The sequence below is a fragment of the Maniola hyperantus genome, chromosome 7 (assembly GCF_902806685.2).
Source record: "Maniola hyperantus chromosome 7, iAphHyp1.2, whole genome shotgun sequence".
Lineage (NCBI taxonomy): Eukaryota > Metazoa > Arthropoda > Insecta > Lepidoptera > Nymphalidae > Maniola > Maniola hyperantus.
Window position 1 is genome coordinate 9,616,904 of NC_048542.1, and position 20,135 is coordinate 9,637,038.

Here is a 20,135-nt window from a genome sequence, read left to right on the forward strand (position 1 = left end):
CAAAAAACTAATTAGTAAGAACTGTGCAGAGACACAAGTAAAGAACTTGGTCATTAACAACAAAACATCCCTTTTACCTGACACAGTTCTGTATTCAGTGGATAAACGAGACTTTAGGCCACATTTAAAGGTTTTTGTTGACGGTTTTGAGATTACAGGTTTACTAGATTCCGGTGCTTGCGCGTCAATTTTGGGTAACCAGGCGCACAAGGTTTTTTTGAGATTCGGTTATAAACTGCATAGCAGTATTGATACCACATTTTCAGTGGCAAATGGAGACAAACTTGATTGCATGGGTTATATGTTTATTCCGATTACTTATAATTCCGTAACTCACATAATAAAATTTTTTGTAGTACCCTCTATAATAGCGGATGTTATTTTTGGCTGTGACTTTTGGAAAACATTTCAGTTAGCCCCTGGCATTTTTGATAATTTAGAATTAATTAAGGCACCTTCTCAATTTTACAATATTTGTGCGATTGATAATAAACAAATTCATACCATCACTTCTTTTGAAAACTTATCATCTCAACAGAAAGAATTAGCCCAGTCTGTAGTAAATAAATTTTTAGATATTTCTTCAGAGAAAATTGGATTGGGTAGAACAAAATTAATTGAACATGTTATTGACACCGGTGATGCCTTGCCAATAAAAATAAAACAATATCCACTTTCTCCCGAAAAGAAGGAAGCTTTAAGTAAAGAGTTAGATAGGATGCTGGAAATGGACGTAGTTACTCCGAGTGAAAGCCCTTGGAATAACCCAGCAATTTTAGTGAAAAAGGCAAATGGAGACTGGAGATTTTGCCTAGATTGCAGGAAATTAAATTCAGTGACAAAGGGGGATTCATACTCAATACCGTACATTCCACAAATTCTAGATAGCTTGAAAGAGGCAAGGTTTTTATCATCGATTGATTTAAGTTCAAGTTTCTGGCAAATTCCGTTAGCTAACGACTCTCAGGAAAAAACCAGTTTTACAGTTCCTGGTAGAGGGTTATTCAAATTTAAAGTCATGCCGTTTGGCCTATGCGGTGCACCAGCACGACAGCAGAGGTTAATGGACCAGTTATTTAATCAAAATTTTTGTAGTGATATTGAAAATGGAATAGTATTTTGTTATATAGATGATATTGTTATTTGTTCTGCTGATTTTGAAACCCATTTAATTTTATTAAACAGAGTTCTGGATAAACTAAAAATGGCTCAACTATCCATAAATTTTGAAAAATGTAATTTTTTTAGAAACTCTTTGAAATATTTAGGGTATATAGTGGATGAATTTGGTTTACGCACAGATCCTGGAAAAGTTGCCGCAGTTTTGAACTTTCCGACCCCAAAAACTGCACAGGAGGTAAAGATTTTCCTAGGCACTTGTTCTTGGTACAGGCGCTTTATTAGGAATTTTTCAACCATCGCTGCACCACTCAATAGACTAACGAGTAAAGGAAAGAACGCACCTAAATTTGAGTGGAGCGAACAGGCAGAGGTAGCATTTAATACATTGAAGAATGCGTTGGTAACCGCACCTGTTCTTGCGGTACCGAATTTTGAAAAACCATTCAAAATACATTGTGATGCTTCTGCATATGGTGTTGGCGGTATGCTAACGCAAGAAACCGATGGTTGCGATCATCCCATTGCGTATGTCAGTAGGAGCCTAAATAAAAACGAAAGGAATTACAGCGCGACGGAACGCGAGGCTCTAGCTGTGATTTTTGCAGTGGAGAAATTTCAGGCTTATTTTGGTTCCAAGCCAGTCACAATTATCACAGACCATGCATCCCTAAAGTGGTTCTTAAATTTAGAAAATCCCTCAGGACGACTCGCCAGATGGGGTTGTAGATTATCACAGTATAATTTTGTTATCGAACATAGGAAGGGTTGTGATAATGTAGTTCCGGATACCTTGTCGAGACTCATACACGTAGATGTAGTTGGTGATCGTAATGATAACTCTAGTCAACAAGTTTTGGTAGATGACTGGTATGACAAAACATTTAATGGCTGTAAAATCAATCCAGCAAACTTCCCGAATTTTAGTATTTTGAACGATAAACTATATCGTTACAGTAAATGTAAATACCAGCTTCTCAGTGAGTTCGACTGGAAAGAGGTAGTCCACAAGAACGACATCCTTAGAATTATGCAACAAAACCATGCAGATGCAACTGCAGGTCATTTTGGTGTGTTCAAAACTCATCGCAGATTATCCCTCAGATATTTTTGGCGTGGTATGTATAAGGACGTGGTTGAGTACGTTAAGAATTGTGATACTTGCTCTGCGTATAAACACACGACATCAGCCACTCCAGGTCTGCTAGGGAAGCCTAAAGTCTGCGAGAGACCTTTTCAGGTCATTTCGGCTGATTTAGTCGGACCTTTGCCTAGGTCTAAATCAGGATTTACATTTCTTTTTGTGGTGACGTGTTGTTTTTCGAAATATACAATGTTGTTTCCGTTACGGCGTGCCACAGGTGCCGCTGTTGTTAAAGCGCTAGAGAATTTTGTATTTTTGAACCATAGTGTTCCAGAGACTGTGATTGTGGACAATGGGTCCCAATTTACAGGATCTGAATTCCGTAATCTCATTAAGCGTTATAATATTCCGAAATTACACTACACACCACTGTACACTCCGCAAGTTAACCTTGTTGAGAGGTACAATAAGGTTGTTATGACTGCTGTAGCCGCTTTTGTGAAAGATAACCACAGGTCCTGGGACGAAAACCTGTACAAGGTCCAGTTCGCCATAAACAGTGCGGTTAATGAATCCACTGGATTCTCCCCGTTCTTCCTTGTCCACGCTAGAGAACCGGTCTTAAATGGTTCCTTCTATAAGGACACGGATAAGGAGTACGAGGCCGGAATTCCAAGGGAGGAATACGCAGGTAAGTTTGGATCTTTGGAGGACATATTTGGTCAGGTTAGGAGAAATTTGTTTCAGGCTCATGCAGAGTATGCAACGCATTACAACTTAAGGCGTAGGTCTGCAAGCTATTCTGTTGGGGATATAGTGTGGAAAAAGACCTATCCACAAAGCGACGCTACAAATTTTTTCACAGCTAAGCTGGCACCTAAGTATGAAAAGTGCAGGGTTGTCAAGGTTTTGTCACCTTTGGTTTATGAACTAGTTAGAGTAGCTGACAACCACCCAATAGGCACTTGGCATATTAAGGATATTAAGAAGTAGATATTTGCCATTACTTAGTTTGGTCTAAACTGTTTGAATATTTAAGTTATCAATATTCAATTAGGAATTTGTATGAGTGTAGTGATGTTCTGAGTTAACAGTTACATTACCATGGTTCAGTTGAGGAGGAATGTAGTGGATGTATGTAGGGATGAATATGTGATGATTGGAATGCTTGTGGTAGACCAACCGGTTGAGAAAGTAAAAATGCAAATATCGTACTTTGGGGATAACGAAAAGGGGGGGGTTTTGTGTTTTGTTTTCGTTTTCCTTCTAGATAATGGATCATTTCTGTTATTTTTCCGATTCTGTTCCGAGATCTATTTTCTAGGAGAGTTATTTCGTTTTTTTTTCTCATATTCCGATTTTGATTCGGTTTTATTTTTCCGAATGGGATAGAGAACGGTTGCCATATCAGATGGACCCGTTCACAACCAGTTTTTTCCGTATTTGTTGAGTAACAAATATTAAGATGGTAGTTTAAAAGAGTGAACCACCGTAGGCCTAGACGCATTCTATCAGTCAGCTGAAGAATGATGCCAAGATGTTTCCACTCAAGTGTCTTAGACACCATGAAGTTTTTTTGTATATATTCTTTTTAGAAGTTAGGGTTGTGTAGTTAAGTATAATGTATAAAACCTTACACTGTTTTCAGTATATTTATTTTGTTAGACAATTTTCCTTGTTAGTAGTAGATGTGCGTTCACGCGTAACTTCTGTGTTTTTTTGTTTGTTTCAGGCAAATTGTTAGTAGTTGTTGGATGACGCTGAGGGCAGCGCGGTTCAACCTGTTGAACCTTTTCGTAGGAGGGGAAGTATTGTGACGTTGTAAATTTTGAACTACTAATTAGCGTTTCGCTTTTAATTAAAATCTATTTTGTTCAAAGTATGTTGGTGCCACCTAGCATCAAGGTGCAGAACTACGCGTGGGTCGATGTTCAGAGTTCATTCGAGCCACAATAGATGGCGTTTGCTTCGTTGTCAATTGTCGTAAAAATAAAACAAAATAATTAAATAAAACCATAATATCATTTGTTTATTGTTAAGTCATTAACAAAACGGTTCTTATAATATATCCTTAGGTTCCGCAAATATTCAAAAATGAATGGGCTTTATGATCAAACTAAATGAGAGCGGCGACACTCGGGTTGCGTCAGGCAACACCGATAGGTGAGATTTAGAATTTTCCTGGAGTCAACATGTGAAGACGAATTTTTTTCGTTCCAGGAAAATCTCACTCTTTTCGCCCATGGCTTCGCCCGGGAAAATACAATAGTGATAATTTTAGTCATCCTAACGTATTTCAATGTTTCATCAATTATGGTGAGTGAAAAATCAAGTAATGTGGATTCGACAAAATGGCGGTTTGGTTAGAGAAAATCCTAATTTTATGATTTCATTCCAGTTCCAGTTATTTTATCTTCCCAAATAAATGAGGATAATGGGTTGTGGGTGGACTTCTGAAAACCATTGGTGGCCAGGAGTTCAATAGGTGAGTTGTGTTTGATCGGGAAAATTCCACGTGTCGAAATTTTCACACAGCACAAATTATAATATTGTTTTTTCTTTGTTACAGGGTTTCCGTTTTTTTACGTTTTTCGTATTTACGTTTTACGTTTAGCTTCAGTTTTACGTTTTAGTTTTCCGTTTGCGTTTTCGGTTTTCGTATTTATTTCTTTTGCACATTCACGTTGACAACTTAATTGCTATGGATAAGACTTGGTGAAAATCTTTGTAATGAAACTTTTCGGTTGTGAAGAATCAAATAAATCGAGTTTTGGATCTTGGCCGACGCCGTCCAGCTACCTTGCCGTCTTCGCACCTACAAGTAAGAGTTTAGTGAACCTTCTTAGTGTATGTGTACAGTAAGAACCCTGTCTTTGCTACTGAGCTTTTATTTTGAAACAATTTTATGAATTTTACTGTGTCATTGTCTATTCCATGCCAATGGCATCTTAAATTTAAAACATAGATCTTATGTACTATCTACCTAAGTCATTCTAATGTATCTAAATTAAGTCTTGGCATTAAGCTAGAATAACTAAGCATTATTAGCCATCATTCTGTATTAAGCGACCCCGGTAAAAGTTACATTAAAAACAATTTTGCCTAACATCTAGCAAATTTCATTTATAACACCTCATATGCATTACAAGGGAGTCGACGGCTAGCTTCTATTCTTTACTAGGTAGATAGATCAAGTAAAGTAAATTAAAATTATTTTTTTTCCTCTAATCTTTGTAAGGTGGTAGATTATTCCGTATCCGGGTATATTTCTATTCCGCCCGATTTGCCACCCTTACAGAATAAAATATTTGCAAATGTAAAAAAAATACAAAATGAATCAGTTTAAAATAATTTATTTTAATGTAAATGCACACAAGTCTTTGCAAAAATTACAATTAGAAATACTTAAGAATATGATCTAACAATAATAATTGACCTCGATCATATAAATTATCCTTAAATTAAAACGCAGTTGTCTTAGACGATAATAATGGTAAAAGATATTGCTCTTGGTTCCAATAATAATTTATTCTTAATATTTTAAATGCAAATCTATCCAGTCTCCATACTTCGCCACGTCTGTGAACACGACGTACTGCTGTGGGTCACACGATGGTGAGTCAGGTCGAGAAACACTTAAAGAAACGATGCCTCTGACGTACCATGCACCAGCAGCGTCAGTAGCTTTATCTCTTGCATTATCCGGGATGAAGATTTGGAAGGCACTGCCGCTGTCGCCATTGCAGTTCGGTGTTTCTGTAATAATATAAAAGAGTAAATCTACGCAAAAGTGGTGATGACCTAGTGGTTAAGATGTCAGCCTCCTAGTCGAGGGTGAGGAGAACGATCCCGGACACACATCTCTAACTTTCCGGTGTTGTTTGAATTGTAGGAACCGCGGTGCTGATGGTGCTGATGTCGGGCAGCGCAACGCGATGTGTCATAGTTTATAAGAAGCTCAATGTTTCAGACATAAATTCTGCCTTGCTGCTAACGTCGCGCTTTGTGTCTTTCTAGAACTTTATTTCATTACTGACTAAGCATCAAAATCGAGACTGTGTGTTTGGCAACTACTGTACATACCTCGCCCCGGAAAGCCGCGTGTCTTTTCGTCCCTCACTCCATAACCAGCGCAAAACTTATTATTGTTAAGATAAGTGGAGTATACTAGAGGGTTGCTCTGCAGACATTTGCCTTCAGGTACCATGGGTATCTGAATTTGTTGGAGATGCGGTGACCAAGAATCAGTAGTATCGAAGCCCCATCCCACTACCTGAAAGAATAAAAATTTACATTTATATTAATAAAAGAATCCATAACAACAATAAGTAATTTTGACAGGCTAACTGGTAAATAAGGACATAAGATTGCTAAAAAGAGTCATAATGCATCGAAATTAGAATATTTCTCACGAGTTAGTAAGGTTAGCTTTATCAAGGTATCAAGTTACTTGAGAGACAAAAAGAATGTAAATAGGTTCTATATAATATATTATACAGGTTCTAGACAGGTTCAGATACATAAGAGACACTAAAGGTAAAAAAACTTACTGTTCCAAAAACTTCACCTCTCGACAGAATATTAAGTGCTTTATTGTGCCATAGGCACGCAGGTTGTACAAAATCACTAAAAACTACATCAGTCTTCAGTTTAAGTAATGATATATCGTTGTCTAAATTCTGGTATCGGAAGTTTTCGTGCATAATTATTTGTTTCACCTGTAAAGTAAAGGTTTTGTTAATTGCTTTGTAAAATGGCAAAATATAAACAATATGCTATCAAAAATTTTGTTTTAAGAGATTTTTAGATAAATACACATAATTTTGTAATGATAACAAACTTACTACTCTTTGTTGTGATCCTTCGTCTCCTCCTATTAAATTAAATTTTCCAAGGAATACACTCAGAGTTTCTGGCACAAGCGTTGTACCTTCCAAAGACGTGCATTGAGCAGCTGTACAAAAAAAGAAATGTTAAGTAAATAGGTGCATTGAATCTGAATAATACCTATTCATTTAGGATCGCCTAAAAATTCAAGCTTACCAGTTAATACAAATTTATTTGAAATCAGGGTTCCACCACAGATGTACTTAATTTCTGTGTTATCATGTTTATATACCGCCGTATGCCATGGAAAGTCGCCTGGCTTTGTAGAAGCAGCATTGTATGAGAACTTAGTCTTTGGTACTTTTCGCCTTCCACAAGTTGTTCTAGACTCCTTAATTACACTTTCAGAATAATCTTTGTTTTCCCAAGAAGTACCATCAAGGTATCTCTGCAATCGATACGTATGTATATTTGAAAATAATCACATACGAAGAACTTAAAAAATTAAAGAGAATCTTGGAGACAAAGAGTCGCTATTTTAACTAAGTATTTATTTTTAAAAAATATTAAAGAAACAAACTTACCGGTTTTGGTTGCTTGCAAAATTCTTTTGTGTTCATAACTAGACTTTTTATTTGTGGTACTGTTTTCGGGTCTTGTCCTTTTACAATGAATTCAATCCCATTATTTAATTTGAAAACCCTTACATCAAAAGTATTCTTTTTCCTTGGAAAAATCCTTGCAAAGCTTTTGTCCTTCTGCAAAATATTTTCAAAATTTTACTAAGTTGTTAGTCAAAGAGTTTATTTAACTAACCCGAGTAATAAAATCTAAATAATACTTGACAATATAAACGATAAAACTATATATTATCTCAATATTATTTTAAATTAATTTAAAAACATAATCAAATTTTAATAATGATTAAATTAACGCTACTTTACTTACTTGTTATCACGATATTCCTTAACATTTTTAGTAAGCAACTGTAATAATAACATGCATTCGTTTATTCGAAATAAGATATAATTATATTCATTATATATTTTACTCACCAAAGTAACGATGCAGTCAGAATCAAAAGTAAGAATCATTTTCATGTTCTTTGTTACAGTTTTGTTTACTGTTAGAAGATATTGGTTCCCTTCTTCCAGAGCTACATCAGAGTCATAGGAAACCTTGATATCATCGGAATCATCACAGGGCTCAGTATTATATGTGGGAACAATAATTTTAGATTCTTTTACACATTTAACCTCTATGTAACATAGGAACAGTAAAGTTAATATCACTTTCTTCATTATGGTTATTTTTTTCACAAATTTTAAATGATATATCCTTGTTTTTTTACGTCCACAAATGATTTAAATATTCACTTATTTTTTTTTATATATCAAAAAACAATATTTTTTAAATAATCACTTTAAAATTTTGCTGGACACCTATACCAAATCTTGTTCCTTTTGAAACCCAATGCCATCTAAGCGATTTGTACGTGATTCGCCTAATGTACCTCAATCCTGTTTGACCAAAAATTTTAACTTGTATAAAAAATATGGAGATCAGAAAACATATATAGCATTTATAATTGCTTATCCCATACCAACGACGGATGTCTTTTTTATTTAATGGGTGTTACCAGCCAATAAAAGAATACTAATCGTTATTTAAAACCTGTTCCAACCTTAATATCACGATAAGAACTAAGTTATGAACTTCTCCGAGATATATCTAGAGGTAATAAAACCGTCATTAGTTATTTAGGTACAAGTGTATAGTTACGAGTATATTATGTTGTTTTGATAGACTTAATTTATCTTTATAAAGGTCGTCGTCCTTTAAAGGAATATTATAAATAAATATTTAATTTTATTTAAAGGATTGTCTTAAAAGCTTTTTTTAGTAAATGAATGTATATGTACTTACCTAAGTTTTATTTCTCACTTATGTCTTTGAATATTTTATTAATAATATTGTCATTTTTCCTCCTAATACTAACTAGCCTGTAGTTTTTTGTATACTTATCGTATATGGGTCTCTATCCAAGTTTTGTACTATTCAACGTCTGTGAAAACTACGTATTCTTCTGGATCGTATATGGCTACTTCAACTCTTGACAATGAGATAGACACGATTCCCCGTACATACCAAGCACCGACAGCGTAATGGATTATCATCCTTTGCCTTATCTGGAAGGAACACTTGGTTCTAGGAAAATAGATTGACCAACGAAAATAATGAAATAAAACCGGTCAAGTCCTGAACCAAATATGTATTTGATGTAATGAATAAACATACATTAATAGACACACTAAGTTATACCGAAATTACAAAAATATTACCTAATGAAAGAAAAAAAACATTATAATGTTTCTTATTGATTTTTTATATATAAGTTCTAATAACTTTAAAATAACTTTAACGATTTACTTACTATTCAAAAAATTTCGGTACCCGGCAGTCTGTCAACAGCTTTCGGATACCATAAGCTCACTGGTTGTATGTAATTTTTAATTACTGATTCAGATTTCAATTTAACTATCACTCCGTATTTTTTTTCTTATTTTTTATTTCTTATAATCACTCTGTATTTTTTTTTCTACTCAGACCAGGTTGGTAGGAAAGAGACATATCCTTTAACTCATTGCAAGGATGAGCAGCAAGTAGAGTTCCAACTGCTTTCCATCCGCTAAGCACTTTTACTATAAAAATTATAAAGAAAATCACTTGCTTCTATTGATTTATATATTACTTCACTATTTTATTTGCTAATAAAATTCAAAACAAATGTAACGACAAAATAAAATATTTATTATAAAGAGTAATACAAAATATTATTATATAAATTGTAAAAACCTAATTTTAAAAAGTAATCATTATCACTTATTTTTAATATGGTTCTCGATCCAAGTTTTGTACTTTTCAACGTCAGTGAAAACTACGTATTCTTCTGGATTGCATATGGCTACATCAACTCTTGACAATGTGACAGACACGATTCCTCGTACATACCAAGCACCGACCGCATCAGGATTGTCATCCTTTGCGTTATCTGGAAGGAACACTTGGAACGCGCTTCCACTGTCGCCATTGCATGCTGAGGTTCCTGGAAAATTGATAAAAGGAAAATTTTGGAAAAATAGTAAATTACAAAAACTATTAATAATTATTGATTAATTTGTATTACCACTTGATCTATAAATTAGAGTCTATTATTTCAGATAAATTGATATTACCATTACGATAGCCAGCACAGAATTTGTTGCTATTTTTTAGAAGCTTTGAGTAGAAAATAGGGTTACTCTTTATACATGTGCTCTCTGATACTATGGGCATTTTAGCTTTTCGAAGCTGAGGTGCTAAGGCGTCTGTATTTTCAAATCCCCATCCTACAATCTGAAAATGAATATACATTATTATGAAATAGACAGTTTGAATTGTAACAGAAATTACAAAACACATTCCTAATGCTTATTGTTTTATAACTGTAATTCTAATGACTAACGGTTCACTTACCGTACCAAAAATCTCGTTACCCGGCAGTCTGTCAATAGCTTTCGGATACCATAAGCACGCTGGTTGTATGTAATCGTTAAATACTGCTTTAGATTTCAGTTTAAGTATAGCTATATCATTCTCTAAACGTCGGTGATCAAACTGATCGTGAACAATTATGCTGTGTACCTAAAAATTATCATAAATCATTTCTTTAAGTTCATAAATAGTAAAGAAAAATATTCCTTATTTACTAAATTAATAGGGTTTTTCTTCTTAATGCTTGTTATAGCACTAATATGCAAGCTGGTGCTCATAACAACTGGTGTCTGGTGTTAAACGTGATTCTCAAATATGTAATTTTAGTGATCTTAACTTACTTCTCTTTCTTGGGATTCAGTATCTCCTCCAATCAAATTGAATTTCCCAAGAACAACACTTACTGTTTCTGGCAGCACAGAGACACCTCTTATTGTAGTACAGTGTGCAGCTGTAAAAATATACTTCCTTATTTGGGAATGATGATATGAATTTGTGCTAAGCCCGAGGCACCATGACCACGGGCGAGGGTATCGCAACGAGTCCGACCTACTATCGTCAGCGATAGTATCGTCTGGTGGAGATTGGTCTATAAGAGTTGCATCGAATTTGGCGACACGGCGACTGTCGCCGCGATTCTTTCGTCCATGGAGATGGCGCCTGACTATACCATGAAGCACCTTTCAGAATAGCAAGTTTTATCTTCCGCAACAGGTACTGGTTATCGTCCGCGTCGATTTAGGTTTTTTTAAATCCCGTGGGAACTCTTTAATTTTCTGGAATCAAAAGTAGCCCATGTCCTTCCCCGGGATGTAAGCTAAATCTGTACCAAATTTCATTAAAATCGATTGAACTGTTGGGCCGTGAAAAGCTAGCAGACAGACAGACAGACGGACAGACAGACAGACAGACAGACACACTTTCGCATTTATAATATTAGTATGGAAGTATGGATTGTCAACCAAGAATACTTAAGCAATCATATGAAATTCTATGATAAAATATCTTTGAAAGTAAGGAAATTCATTTTAGAAGTAACGAATCTCTTAATAAGTTTCAAAGATGTTATTAATACAGACCTGTTAACACATGGTACTTAGAAATAAGTGTTCCACCACAGATATATTTAATAATTGAATGGTCAATTCTGTATAATGCAACATGCCAAGGCCAATCTCCTGGCTTTGTCGAGGCTCCATTGACAATCAACTCTGTGTGCGTTACTTGACGTCTACCACAATTCTTTTTTGGCTTTCTATCTGGACTTTCTGCTGTATCTTGAAACCCTTGTATGTATGGGTCAAGAACTCCCTGAAATTTAATTTCTCATTTACTGATTTACATTTTGTTAATCTTATAGTTCTATACAGCTAACAAATTTACAGCTCAAGCTTTTTCAATTTTTTCACAAATGTGTAATTGTGTAAAATATTAAATTTCACTTACCACCCACGGCTTGCTGCAATATTCCTGTGTATTAATTACGACGCTTGTTAAATAAGGAACAATTCCTGGTAAAAGTCCCTTCACAGTAAATGCGGTACCATCGTGTGCTTTAAAAAAGCGAATAGTAAATGAGTTATCTGAGTTGACAGAAACTCTTGCATAACTTCGATCATTCTGGAACAAAAATATATCGATTTCGGAAAATGTGATTTTTTAATTTTATCCTCTAATTCAAGTTAAATCAATTTAATTGGAGATAATAAGTGAGATTATGATCCACAATAAAATAAATCGGGAGGATAGAATAAATAGGTAGTTTAGTTGAAATTAAATTGTGTGTGAATATTCGAATACCTACTGTTTTCCTCAAAACTGCAGTTTGAGATAGATCTTCTCTCTCGAACTGAATACTAATCACGGTTTAGATTGCACATACATAAAATGACTAATACATAGGTACGTTATGATAAGCTCTGTTTTTGTGAAAGCTAAGGTGTAATACAATGTTTTATTATTGCATTTGTGGGAACATACGTATGGTATTAAAGACGAAGTCTCTAAACCGCCCAAATGCAATACCTAAGCTTTCACAAAACATAGATCTTAATATAATAATTATTATAATTTTATTGAAGTTTTTTACCAGTGCAATATTGGCATCGGTGTCGAATTTCAATGTTATTTTAGTATGTATAGGAAATTGTTTTCTTATAAACACTCCATATTTATTTTCCTCCTCCGGAGGTAGACCAGGTGCGTACGAAAGAGATATATCCGTTGAGTCATTGCAAGGATAAGCAGCAAGTAGAGGAAGTCCAACTAAGCTCCATGTGCTATCATTATCACTCAACACTTTTACTATAAAAATGGCTAAGAAAATCACTTGCTTCATTTTCGTCAGTACATTGGTATACTTTTCTAATAACATTTTTAAATTACTCATATCAGCATATTAAAATATACAGGATGTAACCAGAACGCCAGCAAAAACTTAGCGTTATTGTTATACTGTAGAGGTGCAACCTCTACCGTTACTTGGCTGGCAGCTATTAGGAAAACTTCGCAGCTGCCACACAACAATATTCAAATTTGGAACGCAGTGGGGAATCCTCCTGGTCACGCACGTTACAAGATTCCACATTCCCTATCATCCGCTCGTCACGTCAACATCTTCTACCATTGTATTATATAAAGCTCGCGAGCCCGGCTGTATTGTACATAACATATCAATTGTAAAGTGTAAAATAAACATCATGATATGTAGCTGGTTCTTCATTGCACCAACCCTTCAGCTACAATACTACCTAAACACAATCCAATACCAATAACCATTTGCCTCATTTTGTAGTTTTAGTGATTTAGTATTTTTCAAACCCGCAATGTATAGCGTACAAAACTCTGGTCAAAGTCCCGCCTACGATGCGGCATTGACTCCGAGTGGCCTACTTACGGAACGTTCGTTGACTTCTAGCGTCAGTCAGATGTTTATTTGCAATATATCGTGAAATTTTACAAAATACAGCAATTTTTTTCGTGATTTTTACGTTTTTTTGTGGTATCATATTACTGATCATCAGTATTATCACCTGTCTTCGTTTTTGCTAACGTTCTGGTTACACCCTGTATATAAAAGGAAAAACTGATTGACTGACTGATCTCTGTCAACGCACAGTTTAAACTAGGTACTGGACGGATCGGGCTGAAATTTGGCATGAAGATAACTATTATGACGTAGACACTAGACATCCGCTAAAAAAGGATTTTTGAAAATTCTCCCTAAGGGGTTCGAAATGTGTGTAGTCCACGCGGACGAAGTTGCGGGAATGAGCTAGTTCTTCTATAAAACACCGTAAAATCTTATCCAAAAGTTAACTTTAAAATATCACCGTTTAAATTTCCCTTCGTGAAATTCTAGAAATCAGACACGAAAATCTTTTTCAATATCAAAACCAACTATCAAATAATATTATTTCAATTTATTTATTTCAATAAAAACTCTGTATATTCTTTCAATTCACCTAAACTTTATTAATACTTAACTATAGTTAATGTGAAATTAATGTTAATCAAGCAATAAATTTTAGTGAAATTGCCAAGTATTGCAATCGAAAACTAGGTAACTTTTAAAACAACTTAGCTGCTTTTCACTCTAAAGTCACCAAAATCTTCGACTATTTCTATTTCGAAATATTTTTTCAAGAAAACCTTATTCCTACAAGTATTATTTAACGAAGTTTCCTATTGATCACTAATTCTCAAACACTTCACTTAAAAACTTCAAAAAACTTTGCATACAAAACTAAAAATGTAGGTTGATGGCACTAAAGCATCAAGTGGATGTTAATAAATCGAAACTTAAAAACAAATAGGTACTAGGTACGGATTGAATAACCTGCACGACCTCTGAACAAGGACTAAAGGCAAAAATACACTGTGTTGCTGCAAAACTAAACAGAAATGGAAAAAGCCTTTTTTTGTAATTACTAAGTGGGTAACCTTTAACATTATATTATTTTTAAATAATGTGTTTATGACTTAAGACCATTTTTATATGTAGTATGTAATTGGTCCTTTTTCACATTTTGTTATATTAATGATTAGCTTATCCCCGCGACATCGTCCGTATGGACTACACAAATTTCAAACCCCTATTTCGCCCCCTTAGGCGTTGAATGTTCAAAAATCCTTTCTTAGCGGATGCCTACGTCATAATAGCTATCTGCATGCCAAATTTCACCCCGAGCCAGTAGTTTGAGCTGTGCGTTGATAGATCAGTCAGTCAGCCAGTCACCTTTTCCTTTTATATATTTAGATTTAGATACCTAGTACATAAATTGATATAACCAGTAAGCAGGTGACAGGTTGAGATGGCAATCGGGATATGAGGCGGGGGGACGCCCCACACACCCGCATGTCAACCGTGCTCGCCCGCACCGGGTTAGTGCGGGGTCTGTGCGGGTGTGTTACATTCCCGATTGCCATTTCAATATTTGGCTCAATATATTTGGCTTCAATATTTATAAATATTTGGCTGTAAATATGACAAACATGCAAAGTGCATTATTTTTATCTGTGATCTATAGGTTTGATGATCAGCTTGAATTTTGCTAAAAATTAAGCTTACCAAAGTAATACTTGCATCAGAGTCAAATTTCACTATAATATTAGTATGTATTGGAAAGTGTTTGCCTATAGTAATGTTGTATTTATTTTCTTCATCCGGAGGAAGATCAGGTTCATATTCAATGAAAATATTACTATTACTATCATTACAGGCATTAAATCCGACTAGGGGATTTATTAAAACTGACCACCCTTCTTCCTGACTGGTCACTTTTACTATAGAAATCGCTAAAAGGATTATTATAAATTGCATCATTGCTATTACTTTTGCAGATACTTGCTATTCTCTCAGAACTTGCTTGCAACACTTCTTTGTAGCAAACTTATCCACAATCACAAAGTACTATAAAGTACTTACGCTTACTTCAATTTTGAAATACACACTTAACTCATGAGTATTCTGTTGCGATTGAATAAATCATATAAAAACATACAAGAAAATGGAAAGAGCACTAACTTTTGTGATAACCTTCTGGACATTATTTCTATATTTAACTGAACTATATGTATAAATAATTATAGGTACTTAGCTATATATACTAAAATTGAATGAATGAATATGAAACTATTCGTATTTATTAAACAATGCGAAAGTTTTTAGGGTTCCGTATCTCAAAAGGAAAAACGGAACCCTTATAGGATCACTTTGTTGTCTGTCTGTCTGTCTGTCGGTCTGTCAAAAAACCTACAGGGTACTTCCCGTTAACCTAGAATCATGAAATTTGGCAGGTAGGTAGGTCTTATAACAGACATATGGGAAAAAACCGTGAATTTAGGGTTACATCACACAAAAAAATTAAATTCTGGTCATTAACTAATAATTAGTATATTCGATTTTCGAAGTAAGATAACTGTAGTACCTGTGCATTTTAAAACAGATTTTTATTTATTTTTATGCGTCATAGTTTTTGAATTAGGGTGCAAAATATCGAAAAAATACGACTGTAGTACGGAACCCTCGTTGTCGAGCCTGACTCGCACTAGGCCGGTTTTTTCTATTTACCTATGTGGATCTGCATGTGCTTATTGGAGAGCAAAAAGAAACATATATTCTAGTAAAAAAATGTGTACCTATGTGTGTAACATGTATTCTAGTAATAAAGCATATTTTTGAGTAAATTAGGTAAATTTTTTGGCAGCTGACATAAAAGCGGACCGGTGCGGATGCAGTACAGAAAATTAGTATTGGAAAGTATCTTCTTCTTCTTCTTCCGTCCAGAGTTTTTTCCGCGCTTAGACGTAGCCGTCCACTGACGCATTGATGTTGAAGGAATCTACCCTTTTATATCTATCTCTGTGGCTGTACGTATCAACTGATCATATTATATCATTGCGACGCCACTTTTGACTAACTTTACCACCACCAATAAGTTTGAATTCTACTGTACTAGTAGGTCGGTAGTCAAGATAAAAGCTATATAATAGTCCGTACAAAACAATTTCTCACGCGCCATTTTGACTCTATGAGTCAACTGTCAAGTCAAAGTACGGTTCACCTTTAAAATAAGGACTAAAATCTTAAATCGTATTTTTCAAATGACAATTTACACATAAAGTTAAAATGGCAGGTGAGAAGTCATTTTGTTCGCATAATAGATACAACGATTTTATAGTGTATCTACTCGGTACGCATAGTAATTTAAAATCAGATAACATTGTAAGCCATGTAGATACATAGATTACATTTTTACATGGTACTCGTACCTAACCTACCTATAACCTAAATGAATAGGATAATAAAAAAGTATGCGATATGTACTGTGCTAAATCGAATTGAATGATGTTATAAAGATTAATTCAGACAGACAGACAGATAGACTGACAGACGAACAGACGGACAGACAGACATACACACTTTCACATTTATAATATTAGTATGGAAGTATGGATTGCTTCAATGCTATTTATTTTTACTGGTATTGTTATCTTTTATATTGTCAGTAGTTCACGATTTTAAAATTCTATTTTTTTAGGTACTTAATTGCTTTTGTTTCTTGGTGTTCAATAAAGTTGATTGCATTTGATTTCGTCCTTATTTCCAGTTAAACACTAACTGCATTAACATGAATCTATATCTACTGTAAAAAATTAACTCACGCATTTATTATGCTAATTATGCAAATTCATAAATATAATTTTATAAAATGTAATGACAAAATGATGTGTCGATGACGTGCTTGGAATAGTACTAATTGGTATTAGTTCTAGAACAGACTGAATTCGTTAGTATTGTAGTTCGGTAGTATGTACCTATATGTATACAGTTATTACACTAACTCAAAAGTTGTAGATATGTTATTGTAAAACTATAGAAAAACTAATGATTAACAGAACTAGAAAAAATCTAATTAATCATTTCCATTCTATAAACATTAAATAATATACATTAGACTAAAAAACAACGCTTAGTTCAAACCAGCGGACTGAAATCTTGAAATTTTGCATTTCTCTTCATAATGCTATCCAAGGAAAGACGTTATTATAATTTTCTCTATTTCGTAATCCAATACAAATGACGTCGACAAAAATTTCATTGAGCGCTATTTTGTCACCACCAAGAAAAAAAAAATTCAAAAGTATGCTTATATTTTGTATATTTGCACTCACATTAAGCATAATTTCATTAATGCATTCATTTTTGGAAAATCTTCGATTAAAAAAATTGCACCCGTGTAAAGCCGGATGGGTTGCTAGTCAATAATACTTAACAAATATAATATTTCGTGTTTAAAATAGAAACGATGATAAAAGCAAGACTTAAGACAAAATGCCATATAAATTTATTCACTACGACACGAATAACTAGACGGTGAACAAGAAAGACCGGTTTTAAAATACAAAATGAGGCTGTGAAGAGGATACCTAAGTAATCAAGTTCATTGAATCGTACCAAATATATACAGGAATGTCTGGTATCTACAGGAATGTCTAGTATCTACCGAAAAGTATCATCTAAGTTTTAATATTTGGTATGATTATTTTTAATTAGTTTTGTCTGTGGCTTTATTTTATGTATTATAATCACAGGTAGGTATTTTATATTTAATTTCTTAGGTTTTGTATTAGTTTCGTGCAGTTTATTCGTATGTTTAGTGATAACATTAGAAAAAGTATCACGGTTGAAATCACCGATACATAATAATAATACTATTTACATAGTAAGCTGGATCTGAGATTGATGACGTGTTTTGAAGCAACTTGATTATCGCCATTTTGGCGCTGCTAGCAACAGTGCTCGTCATGTGAGCGTATTTGGAACTAAATGTTAGTGGTGAGACATCTATTAACACGACGACGACTTGACATGAAGTCTTCTTCTTCCTAACCTTATCCCACGCTACGTGGGATCGGCACAACATGTCTTCTTCGACTTGACATGAAGTATCAGTTCTAATTCCCAGTTCGCTCGGTTAGCGCTTCGAATCAGCACAAAAAATAACTTTAATTGTATATGGCACAGCATATCTAGCGTATTTACTATGTAAATAGTATAGTATTATATATCTATGGTTGAAACAGATTGAAAACCAGGATCTGAACCATAATAATCAGATTCAGTCCCCTAAACGTAGGTATGGACCTTGGTATGGACAGTTAAAATTGTACTAGTAGGTCAGCCTAAAAGGAACTTTTTGCAAGTTTTCCTTGAGGTGAGACATACATCTATAGCTCTAAAAAGGTTGAAATTTGTCTTTTCAAGAAGCTAAATTCATCCAAGAGCTAAACTGATTCAAAATAATCAGCATTATTACCTAACATCAGTTGATTAAATAATAGATAAAATGAATAGTAGTTAAGCAGCTGATTTGCACTTTGAAACTAAAAACATAATAATAAAAACAAAGAAAATGCTTACCAATCTAACGCTTGCATCAGAGTCAAATTTTAATTCTATGTTAGTGGATTTTGGAAATTTTTTCGTTATGTGTACTTGGTACTTGTTTTCTTCTTCAGGTGGAAGGCCAGGTTCATACGATATCGATATGAATTGGGTCTTATTACAAGGAAATACGTTGAGTAGTGGATTTCCAACAAAGGCCCAGCCATCATCCCTGGCCGTATTCATTTTAATCATAAACACCACAAAGAGAATCACTTGCACTGTGTGCTTCATTATATTTATATTATTTTTGTGTCTTTTACCAAATCCGACTTGGTGCACTCAAAAACTCATAATAGGTATAACTCTACTGATAAATTATTCTTTCTGAAAACCAACAACAAAAGTCCTCAGTTACTTATATTGCGCGATATAGGTACTAATAAGATCACCTAACAAGTGCGCCCAAACCCATGACTAATTTACAAATGAAACAGAAAAGAAAAAAATGCAAATACAAAAGTACTATGTAGGTCACTGCAAGTCTACACAGCAAAAATATTGTTGGTTATGTTATTGAAATGGATGATTGTTGTTTCTTGATAACCTAATTTAACCTTCAGTACACGGAATTAACTGGTAAGTACAGTTATATTGAAACTATTGGAAAAAGCTTTTGCTTGCCACGTCTTCCCTGTTATGGTAATTATTGATACCCAAAACTTTACTTTATTTGATAAAGAAAACATCGAGAAATAATAAACTATTCTAATAAGTGTTTCAATTTCAAAAGATGTATTATATTTTATAAAAATTAAAAAACAATTTAAAACTGAATTTAATTGAAACTAGTTGAAATTCTAGTCATAACAATTACTATTATTTTCTATTCTAATCCTAGTATTAGAAAAAATGTGAAAATTTTAATGTGTGTTATCCCATCACGTCACAATAATTAAACAGATTTGACCGAAATTTTGAATGCAGATAAGTTTATAACATATAGGCTACTTACCTACATTTTATACTAAGACTAGCTTATGCTCGCCACTTCGTCCGCGTGGAGTACACAAATTTCAAATCCCTATTTCACCCCCTTAGGGGTTGAATTTTCAAAACTCCTTTCTTAACGGATGCCTACGTCATAATAGCCATCGTCATGGCAAATTTCAGCCCGATCCG

General features: G+C 34.2%; 2 protein-coding genes across 7 annotated transcripts in view; one reads left to right on the top strand and one right to left on the bottom strand.

Annotated features, from left to right (window-relative positions):
• The window catches only part of LOC117983789 (chymotrypsin-C-like), a 27,732-nt gene extending 18,781 nt beyond the window's left edge, over nt 1-8,951 (top strand). For 4 of the 6 annotated variants that reach the window (XM_069499676.1, XM_069499671.1, XM_069499672.1 and 1 more), the window contains one exon: nt 6,096-8,951. The gene's annotated coding sequence lies outside the window, so the exon portion shown is untranslated. The remainder of the gene's footprint in view (nt 1-6,095) is intronic. The other 2 variants (XM_069499675.1, XM_069499673.1) reach the window with 2 other exon arrangements.
• LOC117983534 (ovochymase-2-like) lies at nt 5,541-12,935 on the bottom strand. Its single transcript, XM_034970106.2, has 15 exons — nt 12,654-12,935; nt 12,011-12,184; nt 11,644-11,875; nt 10,906-11,015; nt 10,547-10,714; nt 10,267-10,426; nt 9,913-10,136; nt 9,179-9,238; nt 8,086-8,382; nt 7,615-7,788; nt 7,247-7,478; nt 7,048-7,157; nt 6,754-6,921; nt 6,287-6,476; nt 5,541-5,959 (listed from the first exon to the last, which is right to left on the bottom strand). Exons 1-15 carry the CDS (start codon nt 12,900-12,902, stop codon nt 5,736-5,738), a joined length of 2,772 nt encoding a protein of 923 aa, XP_034825997.2. The 5' UTR covers nt 12,903-12,935; the 3' UTR covers nt 5,541-5,735.
• Between the last annotated feature and the right edge of the window lie 7,200 nt (nt 12,936-20,135).

Excerpts from the sequence above, each read along its gene's own strand:
- LOC117983534 (XM_034970106.2), bottom strand. The coding sequence starts at position 12,902 with ATGAAGCAAGTGATTTTCTTAGCCATTTTTATAGTAAAAGTGTTGAGT. Across the intron at positions 10,715-10,905 it reads CTGAATCCCAAGAAAGAGAA|GTACACAGCATAATTGTTCA; the intron begins GTAAGTTAAGAT and ends GATAATTTTTAG. Across the intron at positions 7,789-8,085 it reads CTGACTGCATCGTTACTTTG|AAGGACAAAAGCTTTGCAAG; the intron begins GTGAGTAAAATA and ends AATATTTTGCAG.